This window comes from Zonotrichia leucophrys, chromosome 19, assembly GCF_028769735.1.
Source record: "Zonotrichia leucophrys gambelii isolate GWCS_2022_RI chromosome 19, RI_Zleu_2.0, whole genome shotgun sequence".
Taxonomy (NCBI): Eukaryota; Metazoa; Chordata; class Aves; order Passeriformes; family Passerellidae; genus Zonotrichia; species Zonotrichia leucophrys.
In genome coordinates, this window is record NC_088188.1 from 8,771,857 (window position 1) to 8,796,542 (window position 24,686).

Here is a 24,686-nt window from a genome sequence, read left to right on the forward strand (position 1 = left end):
GAAATGTCATATTCCTCCCATTTGGAATATGACATCGCTGAGGGGATGGATGAAGAAAACACATCCCTGCATTGGGAATGTGATATCTCTGAGGGGTTGGGTGTGGAAAATGCATCCCTCCTGTTTGGAATATGATATAAGGGGCTGGACTATGATTTTATGACGTCTGAGGGGGTGTGTGGGGAAAGAGCATCCCTCCCTTTTGGAATTTGACGGATCTGAGGGACTGGGTGGGGGAAAACACATCCCTTCCTTGGGAATACGACTTCTCTGGGGGGCTGGGTGTGGGAAACTCATCCTTCCACCTGTGAGGAGAGAGCCGGCACAGCCAGGTGGAAAATAAAAGCGTATAATTGAGAATTTCCCCACAGCACTTGCTAAGTGCTTTTTGACCGTGACAGCCCCGCCCATGAGGCGGGCGCTGGGCGGGGGTGTGGAACACACATCCCTCCACCTGCCAGCAGACAGCCGGCACGGCTCGGTTGGGAATTAAAGCGTTTAATTGGGAATTACCCGCGGAGCGATTGTGAAGCAGCGGCGGCTGCGGGCAGCCCCTCACGGGCGGGCGGGAAGGGAAGGGCTCGGGGCCGCCGCGCCTGCGCGCTGCGCTCCTGGCGGCGCCGGGGCGGCTGCGCGGGCGCAGAGGCTGCGCTCCCTCAGAGCCGCCGCCGCTGCCTCGGAGCCTCCGCGTCCCGCAGCGGCTCCGCCTCGCTGCGAGCCGCCCGCGGGCTGGGACACGGACACGGAGCGCGGCAGGACGGGCCGGGCCGGCCGCTGACAGGTGCAGGATGTCGGCCACGCTCTACGTGCTCTCCACGCTGGGTGGATACGTCCTCACCTCCGCGCTTCTCCTCAAGTGCCCGGGGCTGCTCCACCGGCCCAAGCGGCAGCGCTTTCGCTGCCGGCACATCTCGCACCGCGGCGGTGAGTGAGGGGCTGCGGGGATGGAGGGGAGGGGATGCGGGGGCCTCTCTGCTCTTTGCCGCTCCTGAGGGACGGTCCCAGCCCGGCTCCGGGCGCTCCGCGGCCCGCGGGCGCTGCTCCCTCACGACCCCGGGGCGCTGCTCGGGCCCCCGGGCACGGGAGGCTCGTGAGGGGCTGCGCCGTGCCCGTGCCTTGCAGCGGGGCTCCCTTTAAACCTTCCTCCCTCAGCCTAATTTTAGGTGCCACCTGCTGACCAGTGCCTCGCTTCAGCGCGGAATTAATCTCCGAAGTCCAACCGCGCCAGTCGAAAATCAGCTTTTTTTCCTATTTTTTCCTTTTTTTTTTTTTTTTTTTTTTTTGAGGGGCGTGATGTTTTCCCTCTCAAACACGTCTTTTTTTTTTTTTTTTTTCTTTCTGACGATTCTGTATCCTGGTATTTCTCTCCCCAACCAGATGGGCGTCTGGCTGTTGCTTAGGTCAGGTACAAGAGAGCAATTTTCTTGCCTCTGCCCTCCTGTTTGCTTTGCTTGCTGCTTTCAGGGGAAGCAGAATTTGCTGTGACTCTGTTCTTGTTCCCCTCGGTGTTGCAGGCAGACAGTGAATGGCTCAGTGCCCTGGTAAAACCCTCTTGCATTTGAAAGTCAGGCACGTTGATTCTGTCTAAAATAGGCTTTTAAGTTTCTCCCACCTATTCCAAAGCATTGGGAGGGGGAAATGCAATAAGGTGTGTCTTCCTGTTGTGTAGAGATCAGCTCTGCGCTCTTCCCTGCTGCCTCACCTAATTTTTGAAATAGGTAGTTTGCTAGTAAATATTTTCCGATATTTTGTGTGAGAGATGTCTAGTGCTGAGTTTAAACAGTTTTCAACATCAAACTTAGTGCCAGTTTATGCAGGGGTTGATCACAGTTTTAGCCAGTGGTCCTTAACAAATGCTGTTTGTTGTCTTGAATTATCATAATATAAAAATTGGAGCTGATCTTGTAATGATTTTATTACTGGCGCTTCTTTCATTTTCTTCATTTGGCAGTTTAAGTTTCTTTGTAACTATAGTTTTAAGTATAGCACAAAATGTAGCTCTTTGTGCGGACTACCTATATTATCTGTTACTTGGTAGTTATATTTTCCCTTCAGCGAAAGAAAAGATTCTCAATTTTAAGGGTTTCCTAGTTTGGTTTGGTTTATTTGTAGGCTGTTAAAAACTTGCAGGCGACTTTGTTGGAACTTGGAATGATCCTTTAATCCTCTGTTCTCGCTCCTTCGCAAGCACCTTGGTTAAGATCCGCAGCCTGGAATGCGAGGGCTCGGGCCGGTCGCTGTAAGCTCCATCGGAACTGCAGGAAAGCCTCGCTTAAGGCAGGATTATTCCTCAGGCACTCAAAGTCCACGCTCTGCGATTTGTTCTGTGAAATCCACCCGAGGCAGGAGGGCAGCCCTGGATGTTGCAGCAGCTTTTTGCCCATCTGAGGCTGAAGATCCCTCGTGCTTTGCTGTCCTCGGTGTTTACCCTGTAACATAAATTCCTGCGGGACTCGAGTTCCCGGCTTTAGTCACGCTGTAGCTTTAGACTCAGTGTCAGGTTTCCTATTGCATTACTCCAATTAGCTTAACTTGTTTGGCTTTTTCCTCTCTGGGATCAAACCTTGTGCAGTCAAGTTTTTAAGTCTTGATTTGTCTTGCTTTTTCATTCAAGAATTTTGTCACCTCATTTTGTAGAATCATGCCTGAATTATTTATTCACTTCTGCATAATTTTAAAAATGGTCATTTCTGAGGGCAGTTATTGAGTCTTGATATTCTGTGTTGGAGTCCTCTGTCAATGCCAGCAGCCCTGGGTTGCAGGGTCTCTCAGAGAGGGTGGCATGATGGTTTTTACACAGAATAATTCAGATTGGACCTCTGGGGATCTGGACATCTGACCAGAGCAGGCTAACCAGGACCTGGTCCAGTTAGGTTTTGAATACATCCAGGGATGGAGCCTCCACAACCTCTCCAGGGACTCTGTCCCAAAGTTTGCTCGCTCTTACAACAAAAAAGAGTTTTTTCTTACATTTATAAGCTGAATTTCCTGTATTTAAACCTGTTCCCATTCCTCTTGTCCTTTCCCTGAGCACCACCAAGAAGAGTTTGGCTGAGTCTTTACTCCCTCCCATCCAGTATTTACATGTGTAGGATCCTCTCCAGACAGAACAATCCCAGCACCCTCAGCCTCTCATGCCTGATTTTCACAGCCCCTCCTTGGATTAACTCTGGTACATCCAGGTCAGTCTTGTGCTCTGGAGCCCAGATGTGGGGCTGGGGGTGGTTTCAGCAATGCTGAGCAGAGGGGAACCATCACCCCCCTTGACCAAAACCTCCCTGAGGGTCTCCTCGAGGCAGTGCTGGGTGCTGGCTCCCTCTTGGCCATGGTGGTGCTTGCAGAGAGGGAATTGGTGCCCTCCTCATGTCTGGCTGTGCCATTTGGGCTGGGGAAGGTCTGCTCCTCACAGGGAATGAGCCCATGGGGCTGGAAATGTCTTTGAGGAAGTGTGAGGAGCCCTTTGGTCAGCCCAGCCTTCTCACTTTTCTGGGAGAAAATTACTTTTATCCAATAACTCGTGTAGTTCCCCTTTCTGCGTGTGGTTGCTGATTTAGAATTCCTCTTTCAGCTGATCTCTCAGCTTTGTTCCTCATTTCCCTGAAATGCTCCAAGTCAGGCATTTGACTCAGCACCCCTGACCTGTCACCATCCCTGGCCCTTGACCACCCCCCTGCCATGTGATTTCTCACATCAGCCACTTGAAACTTTTATCTTTGGAACTTTCTGCCCAGGAATGTCAGGCTGCTCTTGCTCTGCTCACAAATGGAAGACTTGACTCAGGTGTTTTGGCCCTTCCCTCCCCGTTCAGGATGTCTGGGCTGGGTTGCCCCAGCTGATAAGTTATCTAAAAACCTCAATCATTATTGCAGTTAATTTGTAACTGATCAGCCAGGCCCTGTGCAGGGGATTCCCATTTGTTGGGCAATCTCCAGATGGGCACCATGAGGTTCTCCTGCTCTCCTTTGTCCCTTGTTCACTTTTGCTGCTCAGCCAACTCCCAGTGCAATCAAATCCCATAAAATGGTGAATATTTAATCACAGGAGCTGCTGTGCATGATATGAAACTCACCATATTGTTTTACACTAAACCCTGCAGATTTTTGTCATCATGCTTCTAAGTCTTCCATTTTGTACACCTGCCTGAGAACAACAATTTTAATTTGGTGCTTGTGCATTGCTTTAATTAAGTAACTGAGCACAGGTTTAGGTAAGTATGTCCTGGTGAGGTCTTGTTAATAGGCAAGGCCTTAATTGGAGCTCTTATAATTGCTGTTTACAAAGTCTGTCATTCATTGCTGTCAGAGAGCAGCTGGAATTTGCACAGATATCTTCATCAGCACGTGTATCCTCCCGAGGTTGTTTTGTTTGCCAGTCTATAATGTTGCCTATTTTCTGAGGCACAACCTCAGGAAAAGGCACAATCTTTTCCAGTCCCTAACCAGGCTGATTTTCAAAGATCTTTATGCAGAGATTGCTGGCTTAGGACTTGCAGAATTTAATCCTGCCTGAGAGAAAATTAAATTTGCTTGTCCTTTCATTTCTTAACTGAATGGATGTGTTTGATTCCTTGTGAGTGAGAGCTCCCTTCTCCTGCAGCACAAACCTTTCTTGACAGATTTGTGCTCTTTGCACTGAACAAAGAGCTTGTCACCTGTGTCACCCCAGCTGGGTTATACATTTAGGGAGTGTCAGCTTTAGAATGCCTTGGGTGCTTTAATTCATTGCTTTTTTTGTTATTTTTTTCCTCTTGTTACTCTTCCCACCAACTCTCAACTCCATTTTTGCATGTAATTTCCCTATGCCTGTGGGGCTTATTGTCCCAGCTAAATACCTCTGGTAAAACAAACACTTTGGTTTGAATATTCTAAATGTTACACAAATCCAATATAAATTCTTTTTTAAAATCATTTTACTTGGAGAAGGTCATGTCTGTCCAGGACATTGGTGGTAACAGAGATTTCTGGTTCATGAGGATTTCATCCTCATTTCTCAAAATATGTATATTTTAAAACCTGCCAGTTTTTAATTCTATGAAAATTCTGTGAAAATTCTGTGAAAATTCTGTGAAAATTCTTTGAAAATTCTCTGAAAATTCTACTGAAAATTCTATGAAAATTCTGTGAAAATTCTATTGAAAATTCTATTGAAAATTCTATTGAAAATTCTATTGAAAATTCTATTGAAAATTCTATTGAAAATTCTATTGAAAATTCTATTGAAAATTCTATTGAAAATTCTACGAAAATTCTACGAAAATTCTACGAAAATTCTACGAAAATTCTACGAAAATTCTACGAAAATTCTACGAAAATTCTACGAAAATTCTACGAAAATTCTACGAAAATTCTACTAAAATTCCACTAAAATTCCACTAAAATTCTACTGAAATTCTACTGAAATTCTCTAACTGAAATTCTACTGAAAATTCTACTGAAAATTCTACTGAACAAATTCTACTGAAAATTCTACTGAAAATTCTACTGAAATTCTACTGAAATTCTACTGAAATTCATTGAAATTTCCTATATTAATATTAATTAATTCTATAATTCTATTAATTCTATTAAATCAGTGGGATTGAGGGGAGGAAAAGGATTTTGTGTAAGTTTTATTTTTGTTGTTTCTGCAGGTGCTGGGGAGAACCTGGAGAACACAATGGCAGCCTTTCACCAGTGAGTACAGAAGGATGAGAATCTCTGACTTTGGTGTTCTCAGTGTCTTTAGTGAGTGAAGCCACCAGGGGAGGTGGGAATTCCTCAGCTCTTTGGGGTCCCTGTGTCCTGTTTCTGGAATCAGGATAACTCTGGATTGCCAAATCCACTCCAGTTCCACCAGAAGGAGTTGGGATACCACAAATCATGGTCTGTGCTCAGTTACAAATGGAAACAACCCCTGAGGCCTGAGCTGTGCTAAACCAGCAAACAATGCTGGTGATTACTGCTATTAATTAATTTATCACTATAAAGCAGAAAATGCTGCTGTTTATGGGTTTTCCTGCACTCATGCAATGTGTGAAAGCCTCTTACTCAGGGGTTTAAAATGGGGCTGGGACCAGAAAGCTTTAAGTGAATTTTAACATTTGAGCAGTGAATTTTAACGTTTGAGCAGCGAATTTTAACATTTGAGCAGCGAATTTTAACATTTGAGCAGCGAATTTTAACATTTGAGCAGCGAATTTTAACGTTTGAGCAGCGAATTTTAACATTTGAGCAGCGAATTTTAACGGATTTGTGAGCAGGAATTTTAAGGTTTGGGCAGGAATTTTAAGGTTTGAGCAGGAATTTTAAGGTTGCGGAATTTATTTGAGCAGGGAATTTTAACGTTTGAGCAGGGAATTTTAACGTTTGAGCAGGGAATTTTAACGTTTGAGCAGGGAATTTTAACGTTTGAGCAGGGAATTTTAACGTTTGGGCAGGGAATTTTAACGTTTGGGCAGGGAATTTTAACATTTGAGCAGCGAATTTTACATTTGAGCAGCAAATTTTAAGGTTTGGGCAGCGAATTTTAAGGTTTGGGCAGCGAATTTTAAGGTTTGAGCAGCGAATTTTAACGTTTGAGCAGTGAATTTTAACGTTTGAGCAGCGAATTTTAACGTTTGAGCAGTGAATTTTAACGTTTGAGCAGCGAATTTTAACGTTTGAGCAGGGAATTTTAACGTTTGAGCAGCGAATTTTAACGTTTGAGCAGCGAATTTTAAGGTTTGAGCAGCGAATTTTAAGGTTTGAGCAGCGAATTTTAAGGTTTGAGCAGCGAATTTTACAAGTTCTCAAGGCATTGGGAGAGCAGCAAATTGTAAACTCGTTGCAGCAGAGGACACATTTGTGGGTCTTTGTTTTGTTTGGGGTTTTTCTGATTTGCTTTGTGCTCAGGAGCCTCCTCAGTTTGCTGTGTCCCTGCAGCCTGAGGGGTGCCAGCTTTCCCAAGCACAGAAAAGAAAGTCCTGCACTATTTTCTATCTCCATGGAAGCTCAGCATAGTTTTCTGTGGCTTTTTGTTTGGTTTTTTTCCCTGCTGGCCTGACCTTTTTTCAAGTCTGCTACCAGACTTTCTGAAAGTGCCTCTTCCTTTTTTTTTTAACCATTTCTTAATTTTCATTTCATATCATGCATAATCATTCTGTACACGAAGAGCTCTTGCAATGGAAGTTACTCCATAATCTATTTTTATTTTATTCCCAGAAATAAGCAGTAATACTTAAAGGACGGACTGTGCTGGGGGTAATACATTTTGTGATGAGTTTTTCTGACTCTCTTCTGCCCATTTTAATTATTTTACAGCTGTGGTGGGACAAATGCAGATTTTGAACCCACAGCAGTTGCCAATAGCAAAGTTCATCTGAGGAAAGAGAGCCAGGGTAGCTCTGCAGGAAGCAATTTCCTCCTGGTAGGAGTAGAAATTTTCTGGCTCCTTTTGGGAAGGGATAAAGGCTTTGTCCATCCCATTTGCTCATTCCCATCTTCACAAGTAAAACAGCAAAAGGGGTAGAAAATCAATGATTTGGCTGGTGAAAAATGGTCAGGATTGGCTCAAAGAGCTGATAGGAGCTGATCAATTCATAATCCATCAGACTGTGTGTGAAGCCAGACAGGGTGTGTCTGCAGGAGCTGTTCCTGCAGGTTTGCACAAGCAGGAATATTTGCCTGTTGCTGCAGTTGAATGCAGAGGAGAATGTTTGTATGGGGGGAGGAGACATTTATTGGCAATTTCAGTTTCTATACTGTTTAATTTACAAATATCCTGGAAGGAAATGAGAAGCTTTTTGTACCTAAGACAAATTTTTTTTAGTTTTGTTTTATTGGATAAGATGCATAATAGATGGGGGGAGGGCTATAATCTTATTCTACCATATTTAAATGCTTCTGTGGTGGTTTTAGATGATAAAACAACAGATTTTAAGCAGGAGCACTCTCACCCTAATTTACAAATGCAAGCTTTCCTCCCAGCTTGAGTTCTGGAGCAGTTGGATCTGAACCCACAATGATGTTCTGAATCTGGAGCCTGCTCTGGAGCAGTGTGGATTTGACAGAATAAACTGATTTTCAGCTCAGCACTTGAGGAAGCTCATTGAGCCCTGAGCTGCTTGTAAGGGCCTGGCAAAGCCTCAGATCTGTGAACAAGGAAAGTTTTTGTTCTCCCCTTTCCATGCAGCAGCAGCCCTGACTTTCTTAAGCAAGAAATATTGCTAATAAAATCTGCTGGTGCAATGATAAAACATGGGAACAGCTACAGATCTGGCAAATCTCCTGCAGCAGATTTGGAGTTGCTTTCCCTCAGCAGGAAAAAAATCACCCAGTACAGCCTGTGATTCTTCCATATGTAACAGGATTTTGTTCCTCTTCTAATTCTTAATTAGCAGCACTGGCAAACAGTTCACAAATTGGCTTTAATTTGACAGCCCTCCTTGATCATTATCCCAGCTGGACCAGAAATTGTGTTAACCACTTTGGGGAGTGTGTTCTGATTTATTTTTTGGTTTGTTACCACATTAGTGGATGTCCATGGGCTGTGTTCAGCAGCCAATGAAGCCCAGAAGGAAAAGGCTGATGCTGAATTTCCAGAGCTGTGGGTCCCAGCTGGGCACAGCTCACAGGTGCTGGGGGTTTGCTCAGGGGTGGATAAAAAGGTTTTGAAGGAAGAGTTCAGACTTTTATCTGTCTGCTGCAATGACACCACTTTTCTAGTTAAATAAGCAATTCACTGCTCATTGCAGTAAAGCTTTTTTTTTCTGTTCTGGTCTGAGGTTTCTTGTTCTTATTTCCATCAATATCATCATTAATTTCTGCTTTCCTCACTCCTCCTATGAACCAAACTAGCATGGAGTGGATTTGGGATTGGATTAGAGCTTTTCAAAGCAGTGGCTTGGACCAGGAATAGTTATTTTGCTTTAAAAACTATAACAGGATGTTTAGTGGTTTATTTCCTCTTTAATTTAAATTAACACAATAGTTTAAGGTTGTTTTGCTACCCAATAAAACAGCCAAAAGTCTGAAAGTCCCACTGCTATTTTCATGATCTATCCCTTCCTGATTAATGTAAATAAAGTTTAAAAAAAACAGGTTTCACACCCCTGTCATTTGTTGTTTCTCACCACAAATTCAATTTCTTTTTTCACAACCTCACTTCCTGCAGTGCCAGATGTGCTGCTGCTCCTTAACACCCCGCTCCAAATCCTGACCCAATCTTTAGGAGCAGGTTTCTCAATCCTGGGCTGCCAGGCTGCAATCCACAGGTGAGCTTCCCAAATCCTGTGGGAGACAGAGCCAAAATTCCCATCTGTGCTTCCTGAGATGTTGTGAGGATTCCTGTTTGCTCCTTGCTTTGCAGCAGCATTGAGAGGATTCCTTGCACCATTAAAGCCTCCCAAGCCCTTCCAGTGGGTTGGTTTGTGGAATTTGTTGGGTTTTTTGGAGCTGCACAAAGCACCTGAGTGGCTCAGGGCAGCCTTTCCTTGCAGTGCTTGGGCAGACATGCAGCTGGTGCACTGACAAAGTCAATGGTGTGTCAGGGAACTGAGGATCCAGGAGGATGTCAACTACTGACAAATGGTAGTTAGGAGGATGGTGGTGTGAGAAGTGAATTTGAGGTGCAGGAGTGTCATGTCAGAATGCTGCCCAAAACCTGAATTAGGAGGAGGGGATGGAAGTGAAGGGTTGGAGGCCTATTGCCCAGCAGACCAATAAAAACCCAACAAAAACCACCTATTGGAATATAATCCCAATATAACCAGTTAGATGGTGCCTGGGCCAGTTCTGACCCTCGCTGCTGAGCCAAAGGCAGCACTGTGGTGCTTTACCCCAGAGATACCTTGGCTGCTGGAGATTGCAGCGGGGCACTGAGCAAGTCCAGGCTTGTCAGGGACTCCGTTTACCTCAGGAGAGAGAGCTTCTGGCGATGGTGAAGAGAAGGAAGGAGAGGATTCTGCTGGAGGGTTATATCCAGATGTTTATTCCATGGTTACAGAGGTCTGAACCGGGGCAATTCCTCCAACAGAGTGGAGGCCGCACTGAGGCCTGAGCTGTGCTAAACCAGCAAACAATGCTGTGCCTGCTGGTGATTACTGCTGTTAATTAATTTATCACTATAAAGCAGAAAATGCTGCTGTTCATGGCTTTTAAGCTCAGGACAGGGGAAGGGGAGGGGACAGGTGAGCCACCAACCAGGTGAAGGGGCAGGGTCTCAAGGGACTGGGGACACCTATCCAATGTCCCCCAGGCCTGAGGGACCAATCACACGACGCCTTGCTGGTATGTCAGCCTGACTGACAGGGCACACTCAGCAAGGGGGAAGGGAGAAGGGAATATTGGCACACCTGGGAAGGGACCTGGAAGTTTAAAACAGGACATTGCAACACACCACAACACCCACCCTAACCTAAACCACCCTCACTGAGCTCCCAGTGCAGTCAGGAGATCACAGCTGGCACCTTCCCAGGGGGATTCACTCCTCAGCATCAGCCTGGCTCGGTGGCTCTGCAGCTGGCATGGTTTGTCACACCGATGGCACAGTGACAAAAGCATAAAAGCTCTTCCTGGTGTCACCAGATTTTTAGTGGGAAAACTGGGAGATGGATCCCCTCTGCCTCAACAATGGAGTTTTCAGAATTCTCAGTAGAATTATTTCCAGAATTCTCAGACATCTGGGAAAGTTTTGCTTTGTTCCCTTACAGCTGACACAAATCTAAGAATGCCAAACAGTTCAATTAATACTGAAAGTGGTGCTACTAAACCAGATTTTTGGATGAGGAGAAAGTGGCTTGTGAATTATGATTTTGTCTTTTGGGAGGAGGGTCATGATTATATCCCTGCATTTGAATTGATGTTCCATTCCTCTTTATTTTTAAGGAACTTCCACCCTATCTCTGCAAGTTGGATGTCACCTTTCAGAAAGGTGAGATGTTTGTCTCTTGCTGTTTCAATTTTCCATTTGGCAAAGGGAGTAAAAAAGTACATTTTCTTCTCTCAATACCATGACAAAAGAAGTTTCAAAGGAAAAATATAACCCTGGCTGTAGAAACCAGTGCAGTAGTTCCTGTAGGTATGAGTTCAGAAGGAAATTTTCTTCTCATTTTGTCTTTTTCACATGAATCTCATTGCATTTGGTGTGTGGTAACTGAGCCTGTGTTTGCTATTTCAGGATTTTAATGTTGCCTGCACTCCTACTGTTGCTAAATAACGAGTGAATTTCATGAAGTTAAAACCTGAATGTGCAACATGCTCAGGGCATTTTCATGATGAAAATGAGTTTGTCATAGTTAATTATGTGTTTAAAAATGTGATTATCCTTGGAACTTTTTATTAAAAGTATAAAGTTTGAAGGTGTTGAGTGCTCTGCTATTTCTGCCTTTATCTGTGTTTATCTATTTGTTCAAAGTGGCCAGAGCAGTGAGAAATTTCTTGTTTCCCCAGAAAGTCAGTGTGAGGGGACAGACAACCGAATCCCACTGCTGCAGGAGGTGTTTGAGGCATTTCCAGAGACTCCTGTCAACATTGACATCAAAATGAACAATGATGTGTTGATCAGAAAGGTACATGGGGCCTGCTGAGCTCACACTGAGGCAGGGCAGTGCTGCTTCACTTGATATTGATATATCAACACCTTGATATTCCAGAGGTTTTTTTGGAGTTCTGGCAGTCTGTGACAGCCAGATCTGTGTTCTTGGACTGCTTCACCCTTCTCATGTTGGGTCCTGCTCTCTGTGTGAGGTAATAGAGGAGACAGAGAAGGGATCTTGTGCAAGATATTCTGTAAAAGCTCTTCAGGAGCCTTCATCTGGAAGAGAAACAGCTCCAGCACTGCTGGAGACCTGTTTGCTTTGTACCTCATGGGAAGGGTCCTCTTAGGGACTGCTGCTCCCCAAAGCAGCATAAAATAATATGTTATTGTGTAGATAGTGATGATGTGAACATATCTGACCTCAAATACTCGGTGAGTTGAGGAGGAAATGGGCTGAGGGGTGAAAAGTGAATTTGTGGGGTGGGCAGGGGGCTCTGAGTGTGCCTGGTGCCCAAAACCAAAGGGGAGGATTCACCTCAATAAAAAACCCAAACAAAAACCCACCCCTAACATGAAAGTCCCTGTGCAGAGAGTAAGAAAGTAGAAAGTAACCTCTCAACACAGAGGGAAATCTTTCCAGAAAATATTATTTTTGTCATTTAGGTTCCTTGAATTCTTTAGGGTTTTTTGTAGCTATAATCTGTTGTCCTGAACCTGTTTATTTCCCATCAAAGCATCCCAACCAGCTCATGATGGGGACAAAGTACAGAGCTCTTCCCTGCAATGATTTCCAAAGCAAGCAGAGTTTCAGTTCAATAATTCTGCATTTATTTCCAGTGGCTCCAGGTGAGAGCTGTGCTTTGTGTGTGCAGGTCTCAGAGCTGGTGAGTCGCTACAAGAGAGAGCACCTGACCGTGTGGGGCAATGTCAATTATGAGATTGTGTGCAAGTGTTTCAAGGAGGTAAGGCTGAGTCCAGCTGAGCTTTGGTGCTGTGTGCTCACAAATCCTACAGAAAAACACTCTGAAAATCAAGATTTAACCAGCTAAGCCAGGCTTCCACTCGTGGTGAGAAATTCTGTGCTCAGATTGTTCTGCTAAAATAAGACAAGCACAGATAACACTCCTCTACCCTGCCATGAAATACTTGAGGAATTCAGCTTAGTCATGTTTTATTCTTGTTTTATGAAATATAGGGCATTGCAGTTTTATGCCAGGAGTTCTTAGAAGCCTGCTTTGCACATCGTTCATCTGATAAAAAGCAATTTTCCCAAGGATTGCTGATTGTCTGTTTCTTTGCATGCAAATAATGGATGTGGCCACTAGTGGACAGAGTTGCATCAGCACCAAGCTGTTCTTTCACAGCTATCATTCTCCTCCTCCTGCTGAGGAATTTTACAATTTAGAATTAAATTAAAATTGTGCTTAGTCCAAGGGAGTTATGCACCTGAGTGAAATCCATCTTATTGATAGTTCAGTCTAGTTGATTATTTCAATTTATCAGTGCAGGACAACACCCCATTTCCTACCTGAACAGCAGTTAAATTTATTCACATAAGCAGCTTCATCTCAGGTGTGATTGCTGCATTTCAGCCATGCATTGATGAGTAAATTGAATTGCAGCAGAGTCAAAATCTTCCAAGCTAACTGAGAATCTCTTTTGTGCTCCTGCAGAACTCTGACATTGCCACCATCTTCTGTGCCCAGCGTGTGCTCCTGCTCCTTGGCCTGTTCTACACTGGGCTGCTGCCCTTTGTGCCCTTCCAGGAGGAATTCTTTGAGATCCCCATGCCTTCCATCATCCTCAAGTGAGTTACAGCCACTGCTGATCCCTGAAGCCTCCCTGAGCTGATTTTTTGGGGCTGAGGTTCCTTTTCTGTTGGTTTAGGCACTTTTGGATATTGCTGGGAGAATTCTGTGCACAGTAATGCACAGCAGTTCTGTACTTACAATAAATTCTTGTTCTTTTCTCCTCTTTTCTTGAGAACAAATTTATCTGATAGGGCCAAGAGACAAGCCAGCAGTAGAGTGGAAATGAGATTTCACAATCTTTCTCATTCTTCACTCAAAATGCTGCAGAATTCTCATCTCTGCTGCTTCTCTTAAATGTGGCTCATTTCTCTTGTATAACCCAATTCTACGTCACTGTCTTGAGCAGTGAAATTACTGCTCTAATTTGAGCAAGATTAATTCTTTATGTTCCTTTTGCTGCAACATCTCAACTAAGATTTTAATCTGTGCTCTGCTAATTTTTGGTTTTCTTTTCCTCAACAGGCTGAAAGAACCAGAGAAGATGTCAAAAAGCCAGAGATTTGTTATCTGGCTGGCTGACACGTAAGATTTTTGTCTGATTTAGTTTTTATTTATATTTTGCTTTTATATTAATACTTGACTCAAATTAGCTATTGCTGTATCTATGCATTATATATTTTCAGTTCCTTCCAGCTTTTTGTCAGTGCAGGATAAATCAGATTCAAATCTTACGTAGGTGTGCTTTATGCTTTTATTTTCCATACACAGGAGCTTTCTAAAGTGGGAATTATTCCAATTGTGTCTGTTAAGCTCCTGTCCTTAATTGTGCTCAGCTAATTAACATGCAATTAGATGCAGAATGCAGATTTTGTGGATGTGACTGTTTCATAATGTTGTCAGAGGAGAGGCACTGTTTGCCTTACAAGGAACATTTTGCATTTTGAGAATATCTGTGCTTCAGAGGGGATTTAGGCACAGCTTTTCAGTGTCTCCTGCCTCTGACATCTGATAGTTTAATTCCTCCAGGACATTTTCATGTTTTCTGATGGGAAGGATAAAACCTCACCTGAAAGCAGAGTAGTTCATCAGACAAGGTGTAAGGTCCCTGCAGGGTGAAGGATTTCTCTGCTGGATTCAATCTTGACACTTGAATTATCTGAACAATTTCTAGAATTGGATTTCTCTTGTGGAAAACTCTACACACTGTATGGGAACTTCATTGTCATCAACAGACCCTGAAAATTCCAAATTTACCTGAAGTTGTTCATTAATTTCCCTCTCCTTTCTCAGGCTGCTGATGAGGAAGGCGCTGTTTGATCACCTCACAGCTCGGGGCATCCAGGTACAGTGGGCAAAGCTGAACTGAGAATTCAAACACACCCAGCCTTGAAGGAGGTTCCTGTTCCCCACAAGTTCTTTGTGTTTCTGGGACCTTGAGTTGTTTCTGGGACCTTGAGTTGCTGTTTGGTTCCTGAGCAAAAGCTGCTGCTGTTGTATTTGCTGTGCTCTGGTTGCAAAGGAACATTTGTACACCTGGGGAAAAAAAAAAGAGTTTTTTCATTTTAATCCCTTGAAGTCAAAATGAAGCCTATAAAATCTGCAAAACTGGTTATTTGATGTGGGACTTTCACAAAATAATACTGACTTTTAAAAGGATACAAAGTCTGAGGTAGTGGAATTGGAGTCACCATTAAAAAATATTCCTTCTGGAAGGTGAGGGAGAAAAGTCCAGCATCAGTGTCATCATTTCTCATTTTAGATATGCAGCAACATCTCTCTCAGATCAAACAATTTAGGTCAAAAGTCACTTTTTAAAAAGAAATTAGTATTTCCTGTAATAACTTGGTGGTTGTATCCCATTTCCCAGGTGTACATTTGGGTACTGAATGAAGAACAAGAATACAAGAGAGCGTTTGATCTTGGAGCCACTGGAGTGATGACAGACTATCCAACAAAACTGAAGGAGTTCTTACATAATTACCCAGCATGAAGGAAGAAAACTGAGAAAGTCCTTCCAGAACAGATTGTGAGCCAAGGATTTTCCTCACTAAAAACAAAAATAATTGGGGGCAGCATGCACAGATCATTTTTGTTGGAAAGATGTAACTGATGATCTGTTTCCTTGTTGTCAAATCACTACCTAATGTCAAGGTTGTCTATTTATTTTAAACTTTAATGACATAGTTTACATTTGTAAATAGCTCATTTAGTAACAGCACACTTCACAAATGATGATGATTAGGAAGAGAGTTGCCTGATAAGGTTCCTGTAGATAATAAGCATCATTTTACCTGTCACAATTGTTCCTAAGCAGCTGTCCAGACATGTCAGTTATTCCAGTTATATTCTAGTGAGCAGAAACTGAAGAATTTCTGAAAGTGTAGCCTGTGTGTTTGCATTTCTTGTGTTGCTTTTAGATTTCAGGTAACTTCTAGAGAAAAAAAAAATTATAAAATAAAGAAAAACAGGCACAGGAGAAACAACAAAGCAGCCTCTGTGGCTGGCCAGGTAGTGAAGTGCACTCAGTGAAGGTGGTCACTTTTAGCCAGAATTAACTCAGTACAGATTTATTCCATTATTCTCACTGACAATAATGTTGAACTTGAGTTGGAAATGGATTTAGACCCTCTCTGAGGTGATGGCAACGCTGTGACCTGTTGGTCCAGGATTTAAATCAGGATCTGGGTTTGACACCAAGTTCCAGTGCAGGGTCCAGCTTTGCCCCTGCCTCTCATGGCAGGGGCTGGATCTCCAGGATGGAAAACTGCACTTGGTACAGATTCCACTCACTTTGAAAGAGCCTTTCCACCATGCCCTATAAAAATCTTTTGCACATTTGTGGTTCTTGATGAACAGGAAGTTGTGTTTTAGGGTGAGGGACCAAAGAAGACTTAAATTTGGTCAGGAGTTTCAGGGACAAATGAAAATGTTCCTATTCAATGAATTCACCCAGATTTTTGTGTATTTATAAAGGGAGGAAGTGTCAATCTAATGTGTACAGATTGAGTCTTTTCTCTCCACAAAAAATCCATTCAATATCCATCATGTTTATGTGCATGGATGTGGGAACAACAGGCACAAGGCCAGGGGAGCCCAGTTAGGCAGGAAGGTATTTCTGGAAGCTTCCATGCTGTTGTGAGCAGGAGTTACCCCAGTGTCAGCCAGGCTGGAGCCTGCAGTGCCCTGGGTGTGCTCATGGCAGGGCTGGGCCTTCAGGGCTTGGATTTTGTGCTTTAATGACCCCCAATGGCCAGAGCTCAGGCACTGCATCATCAGATGCTCTCTCTAAACAAGAGTTTGGCTCCAGCAGTGTCTGTTTCTTGAAGGGGTTTCATGTGAAAATAATAGATTTAATAATAAACACAGCAATCAGATGTGTTTTTACAGCAAGGAGCAGCCACTGTGCTAAAAACTGATTTTTAAGTTCTTTTTTTTCCCCTTGGTAGCTCAGATTTGGGAGGGTTCTTGTTGCACCCCCTGGCTGCTGTGCCATATTTATAATTGTGGAGCATCTTTGCTGTTGCACTGCCTGTCAGGATGCCAAACCCATCTGCAGGGAGAGGCTTTGTTTCTGCAGCACAGCTCCTTTCTGAGGAATCTGTCTGGGTGAAATGGAAAAAAACCTGCAGCGTTTAGGATTCAAGTGAACATGTGCTGATGGGGGCAGATGAGTTCATGTTGTCCTTTGGAATATCTGCCTGCTGAGGATGGCTGCAGATTCAATTTCCTCCTAATTTAATCAGCCTTGTTGCTTATTGAATGGAAGAGAGGAAAATGGAACTTCCTAACTGTTCATGGGGGGGAAAAGGATGAAATTATTTATTAGCTACTAAAGCTTTCTGTTTCCCTCTCAGACCAGCTCTGTCTGCTCACATAAGTGCTAATAATCAGTCAGCTCTGCCTGCTTTTTAGAAGCCACAGAATGGTTATAGAAAATGTTCCACATGCAGCTCAGAAAATTAAAAAAAATTCCACCTTTCTGTCCCAATCTGGGTTTATTAGCAGTTTGTAGCTCCAGATGAGTTTTTATGCAATGTGGGTTTTTTAAATTCAATTTTATTGCTGTTGAATTTGTAACACATGCACCAATATTAAGATGCAGATATAATGATGGTTTTAGAAAATTATATCAAAACCACATTAAAACTGATTTGTTTCAGTTAGGAGGAGCTAAGTTTTAAAATGCCAATTTTGATCTCTGACTTACTTTGTATCAAATTTCCCTCAACACTCAATAAATACACAATTTTCCATTATTCTACATTGAATGATAAAACACAGGCACTGAAATTAGTGTTTTATATTTAATTTTAACATTTTAATTCTCTATTTAGTAGTAGAGATGGAAATTTCTGCATTCTAAAATTCTCCACACATTTTCCAACCCTGTTTTTGTTCTACATCTGATGGAGCTCCTGACTATGCTGATCATACCTTGACCTCTCTTGGACAAATCTGCTGCTCAATATCTTGGAATTGGGTTGGGAGGGAAAAGCTCCAGAGCTGGAAAAGATGGAAATAAATAAAGCTGGAAATAAATCCAGAGCTGGATTTATTCCTTCACCTCTGGGATTTCCACAAGAGGAAATCAGCTCTGATCTCATGGGACAGAAAATGTCCCAGGGGTGACTCCCAGTGCACAGGGCCCAAACCCCACGGACTTGGGGGAACTCTAAAAAACAAACATTTCTTCTTTCCAATCTTGTTTGGAATATTCCAGAATCTCTGTGATTTTTTTTTTTTTTTTTTTTTAAACCACTTTTTGTTGAGAACTTGCACAAGTGTCCAGGAGGATGTTCAGTTCATCTCTCTCTGAGGTGAGATTCTTTTCAGGTATTTTTAACTCGAAATATTGTTTTACCACTGTGTTCTCCACCCTGTTGGTGTATGAAGGATGACTGCATGGATTTCATGCATTTTTTAATTTGCAGAAACTCTCGTGGACCTCTCCAGCTCCAAAGCTATGCAGTGATTTCTCTTTTCATGTCAAGAAGGATTTGATGCTTTTGAAAAGTGGCACATTAAAACATCTTTGCTCATAAAAGGTCTAAAACTGAATGCTTGTTAGGTGTGACTTCTTTCCCTAAAAACCTCATTTCTGAGAGTTTTGTGTTTCCAATGTGCTTGGTTTGAGTTGGTGTTTTCAGGAATTCCACTTGCAGCAGCTTTCTGATGATCAGCAGGATAAAATTTCCACCAATCCTAGAGGAAACATTTTGGATTGCCATTAAATTAAATTAAATATTAGGTTTTAAGGTCAAGTGTAATTTTGAAGCCTTGGGGGTTCATATTGAGGTGAGAGAGGTGAGCTGGGGTTTGTGTGTTACAATTTCCAGTAAATTTTAATGGATTTTTCCAGCACAAGGAGGATTCCCCAGATGGCTCTGGGTGCTGTTTGATTCCTTAAAACATTTCCCAAATGTTTGCTAAACCAGACCAGGGAACTGGGGGACAGGACAGAATCTTTTAACATGGAAAATATTTATTTGTGATCACTTCAGGTGCTGCCACCTGCCATAAATCTGCAGCTCAAACAGAAAATTCAGAGCAAATTCACAATTTATTTATCCAAAGCAAGAAGGCTCGAGGTGCTGATTATTCTGAGGAATTTTCAGCATATATACTATAATATGTAATATATGTATATATATAAATATATATATATAAATATATATATATGTATGTATATATGTGTGTATATATATAATTATATTAAATTTTATATATAATTACATTATATATGATTATAATATTAGATATATTAAATATATATAATTATATATAATAAGAGAAAATATAATTACATTATATGATATATAATTACATACATAATAATTTATAATTACAATTAAATATAGTATTATATTTACTATATCAATATAGTTATAGTATATGAATATATTCATAATATGTATTGAAAATGTGTGTATATATAATTATATTAAATTTTATATATAATTACATTATATATTATTATAATATTAGATATATTAAATATATATAATTACGTTTTCTCTTATTATAATATTATATATAATTACATTATATGATATATAATTACATATATAATGATATATAATTACAATTAAATATAGTATTATATTTACTATATCGATATAGTTATAGTATATGAATATATTCATTATATGTATTGAAAATATAATATAATAAATATAATTACATTATATATTATTAGAATATTAGATATATTAAATATTACATATAATTATGTTTTCTCTTATTATAATATTATATATAATTACATTATATGATATATAATTACATACATAATAATTTATAATTACAATTAAATATAGTATTATATTTACTATATCAATATAGTTATAGTATATGAATATATTCATAATATGTATTGAAAATGTGTGTATATATATAATTATATTAAGTTTTAAATATAATTACATTATATATTATAATATTATATATATTAAATATATATATTTTCTCTTATTATATATAATTACATTATATGATATACAATTACATATATAATTATATATAATTACAATTAAATACAGTATTATATTTACTATATCAATATAGGTATAGTATATGAATATATTAATATGTATTGAAAATGTGTGTATATATATAATTATATTAAGTTTTATATATAATTACATTATATATTATTATAATATTAGATATATTAAATATATATAATTACATTTTCTCATATATTATATATAATTACATTATATGATATATAATTACATATATAATGATATATAATTACAATTAAATACAGTATTATATTTACTATAGCAATATAGTTATAGTATATGAATATATTCATAATATGTATTGAAAATGTGTGTATATATATAATTATATTAAGTTTTATATATAATTACATTATATATTAAAATAATATTAGATATATTAAATATATATAATTACGTTTTCTCTTATTATAATATCATATATAATTACATTATATGATATATAATTACATATATAATGATATATAATTACATATATAATGATATATAATTACAATTAAATATAGTATTATATTTACTATATCAATATAGTTATAGTATATGAATATATTCATAATATGTATTGAAAATATAATAATAAACAATAGAATATTATAAGTAAATAATATAAAATATCTACTTATATATTATTTATATAATATAGAAATGTATATATTAATATATATTATATAATTTTATCTATAAATTTTATATACTATATCTTTTATATAATTTTTATCTATGAATTTTATATATCATAGAATATATTATCATTGGTATAGATTCTAATATACATTTTTATATTTATATAAAAGTATATTTGTAGAATATACTTATATATGTTATACTTTTTTATATCTAATAGTTATATATAAAATTTCTATTGAATATATATTTTATATATATAATAGAAAATATATATTATATAACATTTATATATTATATATAATTTTTTTATCTTAAATATATAATTTATATATAATATATATCTATATATAATAAAAATATTTTATATAATTTTTATTTATTATATATATAAAATATATAATATACTTATATATGTTATACTTATTTTATATCTAGTTATATATAAAATTTTTATAGAATATATATTTTATATATATACTATATAAAAATTATATAAAATATTTTATTATATTTATTATATGCATAAATTATATATTTATATATAAGATAAGTTTTATATATATAATATGTATAAATTTTATATTATATATATTTTATATAATATATATTTTGTACAATATATATAAAAGTATAATATATATAAAAATTTAATATATATGAAAATATATATAAAATTTTTATGTATTATATATAATGTATATATATATTTATATATATATACATATATATACACATATATACTTATATATACATATATATACACACATATATAATATATATATATATATTTTATCTATAAAATATATATATATACATATATATACACATATATAATTATAATAATAAAATATACAAAATGTATATATAAATTTATTTTATCATAACTTTTTTAATATAAAAATTTATATTCAATTTATATATATATATAAAATATATAATTTTTATATATTTTTTATGTTTTGATATATTAATTTGTATATGTCATATTTTTATATATATATATAAAATATATACACATTTATATATTTTCATTATATATATAAATGTTATGTTTTATCTTATTATATATAAATATATAAAAAATATAATATATTAAATTATTATTTATTTTATATTAAGATAAAATTTTATATATCTTATATTTTTATATGAGTTTCTTGAAACTCCCAGTGCTCAGCAGGGCTGAATTAGGGCAGGCAATAACCGGGGATGTCCCTGCTCGGTGCTGCCGCCGGAGGGCGCCACAGCCCGCGGCTTCCCGCTGCCTTTCCAGCCTTCATCATCCTCATCATCATCATCCTCATCCTCATCCTCGGCACGGCAGCCCGCACTGCGGGTGCAGCCCAGGGAGCCCCGGGTTAGGAGCTTTCCCCATCCATTTCTGCACGGTAAAACCGATTTCCATGGAAATCCTAATTGTGAAATCGGGATTATTGCTGCAGAAAGGAAAATGAGGGAGCAGCCCCTGGGGTTGTGTTACAGCTGCACTGTCATGGCTTGGTGATTTTGGGGCAGGATGAAGCACTGAAGCACCAAAAATAGTGAAATAAAATTATTTCTATTAATGATGGGAACATTGAAAGGATGCTGCTACATCAAAAATTTCAGATATTCCCATTTTAGGTTATTTTATTCCCAAATAAAGAAAAACAGGCAATAGCAGGGGAGGCATCTTGGTTCCAAAGATAAATAAAGATTTATTTAATAACCCTTATTTAATAAATAAATATTTATTTATTAAAATATTTAATATTTTAATATATTAAATAAATAAATAAATATTTATTTATTTAATAACCCTTATTTATTTACAATTCCTGTAAATAAAATCAGGAATGCCAAGAAATGGAGATTTTATCAGCTGCAAACACAGATTTAATTCCCAGGGCTGAGGCAATTCCTCCGTGGGTGCTCTGCAGTTTTCTCCCCTCTCAGAATTGCCTGACAAAAGTTTCCCCCAGGCAGCGATGCTGGAGCAGTTGGGCTTTGCTGGTTTAAATAATAATTATTATTTAAACTGATATCAGCCACTGAGCAGGGAAAAAACAGTACTTGTGCTGTTCAGGCTCCAAAAAATGAGTGTTTGCAAATAGAGAGCTTAAAAATCCTGCTCAGTGTTCAGTTTAAAGCTAAATTGTAATTATTGTAGAGCCAAAATTCAGATTTTTTTAAAATAGGTTTCCCTAAAGCTCAGCCCAGCAAAGTTTGCAACCAAAATAACCCAGAATCAAATGTGAAAATGGGATTTAAAGCTTTAATAAGCAGCCTTTAAATCAATGTTTTATTTTAAATCAATGTTTTATTTTACAAAGGTGAGTGAAATTCTCCTTATAAAACACTGGTGTCCCTAAAAACCTTCCAATTTTTGTAAATCATGGGGTTTAGATAAGAAATTTTAGCTTTTTTATGGTGATATTTTACTACAACCTCAAAGCTGTGTGAGCCCCCAGATCTCCACAGTGATGCTGAATTAAAGCAAAATAATTCCAATTTCTCATCACCCTTAACCAATAAACAACAGAAACCTTTATATATAAACAATATTAATGTTCACCTTGTAAATAATAATAATAATAATAATAATAATGTACTGAAAAATTCTGGGGTGAAAAGAAAAAATTCCCTTCTTTGGTGGTGTCAATTTGTTTTGCTGATGGTTTCTTGTGGTTTCTGGGTGATTTCAAGTTCAAGTAAATTCTGTCACCACTTCCTGCTGATAACCTCGTGCAGATCTGTTAAATTCAGAGTTTTTAGCACTGGGGAGAGGGGCTGAAAAAGCTAGGATGTTATTTTTTAAAAATTATCATAATTAATGGAAATATTGCCTTATTACTCCATGTCTTTAACATTTGAACCAGAATATTGCTCTTATTACCAATTCAGGAATTCTGCAATAAAATATCATTAAGAATTTCCTTAAGCAAGAGAAAGTTAGAACAAAAATAAACTCATAAAACAAATATATTTCAGCCCTGAAGATGCAGAACTTTAATCATGGCTGTGAGAAATGGACAGATAGAAGATATTAATTAAATATTTTTCATGTTGGAAATGTCTAGGGGATGATGGGAAGAGTCCTTGGCCATTTCCAATATTAAATATATTATTTTTAATAATAATATTATTTAATAATAATCCACCAGGGGTGGAATGGGATGGACTTTAAATTCCCCTCCACCCCAAACCCTTCTGGGATTATTAAACCTGTACTTTATAAACTGAATTATTGTTATTAGGGAATAAAAACAGGGAGAAGCCTTCAGTGACCTGAGCTCTCTGTGTTAATTACAGAGCTTTGAGGGGATTTTGGATTTAATTGGGGTTTGCTGGGGGTGTGAGCACTGCTGGGGCACAAATCTGCTGGAAAATTCATGGATGGAGAAAAATAAAATATCCTCATTTCTGCTGTTAGCCCTGAGGTGGGTGGAGAAGCTGGGTTAGTATTGGTGGATTTTGGGGATTAATATTTGTTAATTTTGGGTTAATTTTTTAGTTAATATTAATGAATTTTGAGGTTAGTACTGGTGGGGCTTGGGGTTAATATAGTGGATTTTGGGGTTAATATTGAGAATGTTTGGGTTAGTACTGGTGGATTTTGGGGTCAATATTGATGAACTTTGAGATTAATATTGGTGAATTTTGGGGTTAGTACCGGTAGATTTTGGTGTTAATATGGGTGGATTTTTGGGGCCAATAATGGTGATTTTTGGGGTTAGTACTGGTGAATTTTGGGGTTGATATTGACAATGTTTGGGTTAGTATTGATGGATTTTGGGGGTTAATATTGGTGAATTTTGGGGTTAGTACTGGTGATTTTGGGGTTAATAATGATGAATTTTGAGATTAGTTCTGGTGGATTTGGGGGGTTAATATTGGTGAATTTTGGGGTTAGTACCGGTGAATTTTGGGGTTGATATTGACAATGTTTGGGTTAGTATTGATGGATTTTGGGGGTTAATATTGGTGAATTTTGGGGTTAGCACTGATGGATTTTGGTGGTTAATAATGATTAATTTTGGGGTTACTACTGGTGATTTTGGGGTTCAATTCGTGCATTTTGTGTCTCTGCTCTGCCGCTGCTCTCCCAACCCCAGCGCCCACCCCGCGCACAGACACCGCTCATTGCCGCCGTTCATTAACGCGCGCTAATTACCTGCGCGGGGAAAGACGGAAATACCGCACAGCCCTGGCCCAGTGACCGCAGCCGCCCCTTTCCCTGCGCCGTGACCCCGGAAGCCCCGGGACCCTCGGGGCCGCGCATCCCCCGCGCATCCTGCGCGCATCCCCGCGG

At 38.8% G+C, this 24,686-nt stretch overlaps 1 protein-coding gene across 1 annotated transcript; it reads left to right on the forward strand.

Moving 5' to 3' along the window:
* The first annotated feature begins 501 nt into the window (after positions 1-501).
* GDPD1 (glycerophosphodiester phosphodiesterase domain containing 1) lies at positions 502-18,302 on the forward strand. Its single transcript, XM_064729577.1, has 10 exons — positions 502-924; positions 5,630-5,672; positions 9,325-9,373; positions 10,842-10,887; positions 11,406-11,524; positions 12,366-12,455; positions 13,167-13,300; positions 13,767-13,826; positions 14,535-14,586; positions 15,112-18,302. The coding sequence occupies exons 1-10, from the start codon at positions 789-791 to the stop codon at positions 15,232-15,234; spliced, it is 852 nt and encodes a 283-aa protein (XP_064585647.1). The 5' UTR covers positions 502-788; the 3' UTR covers positions 15,235-18,302.
* The last annotated feature ends 6,384 nt before the right edge of the window (positions 18,303-24,686 follow it).

Coding starts and splice junctions, on each gene's coding strand:
- GDPD1 (XM_064729577.1), top strand. CDS start 789: ATGTCGGCCACGCTCTACGTGCTCTCCACGCTGGGTGGATACGTCCTC. Junction 11,525..12,365: donor ATGATGTGTTGATCAGAAAG/GTACATGGGGCC, acceptor TTGTGTGTGCAG/GTCTCAGAGCTGGTGAGTCG. Junction 13,301..13,766: donor ATGCCTTCCATCATCCTCAA/GTGAGTTACAGC, acceptor TTTCCTCAACAG/GCTGAAAGAACCAGAGAAGA.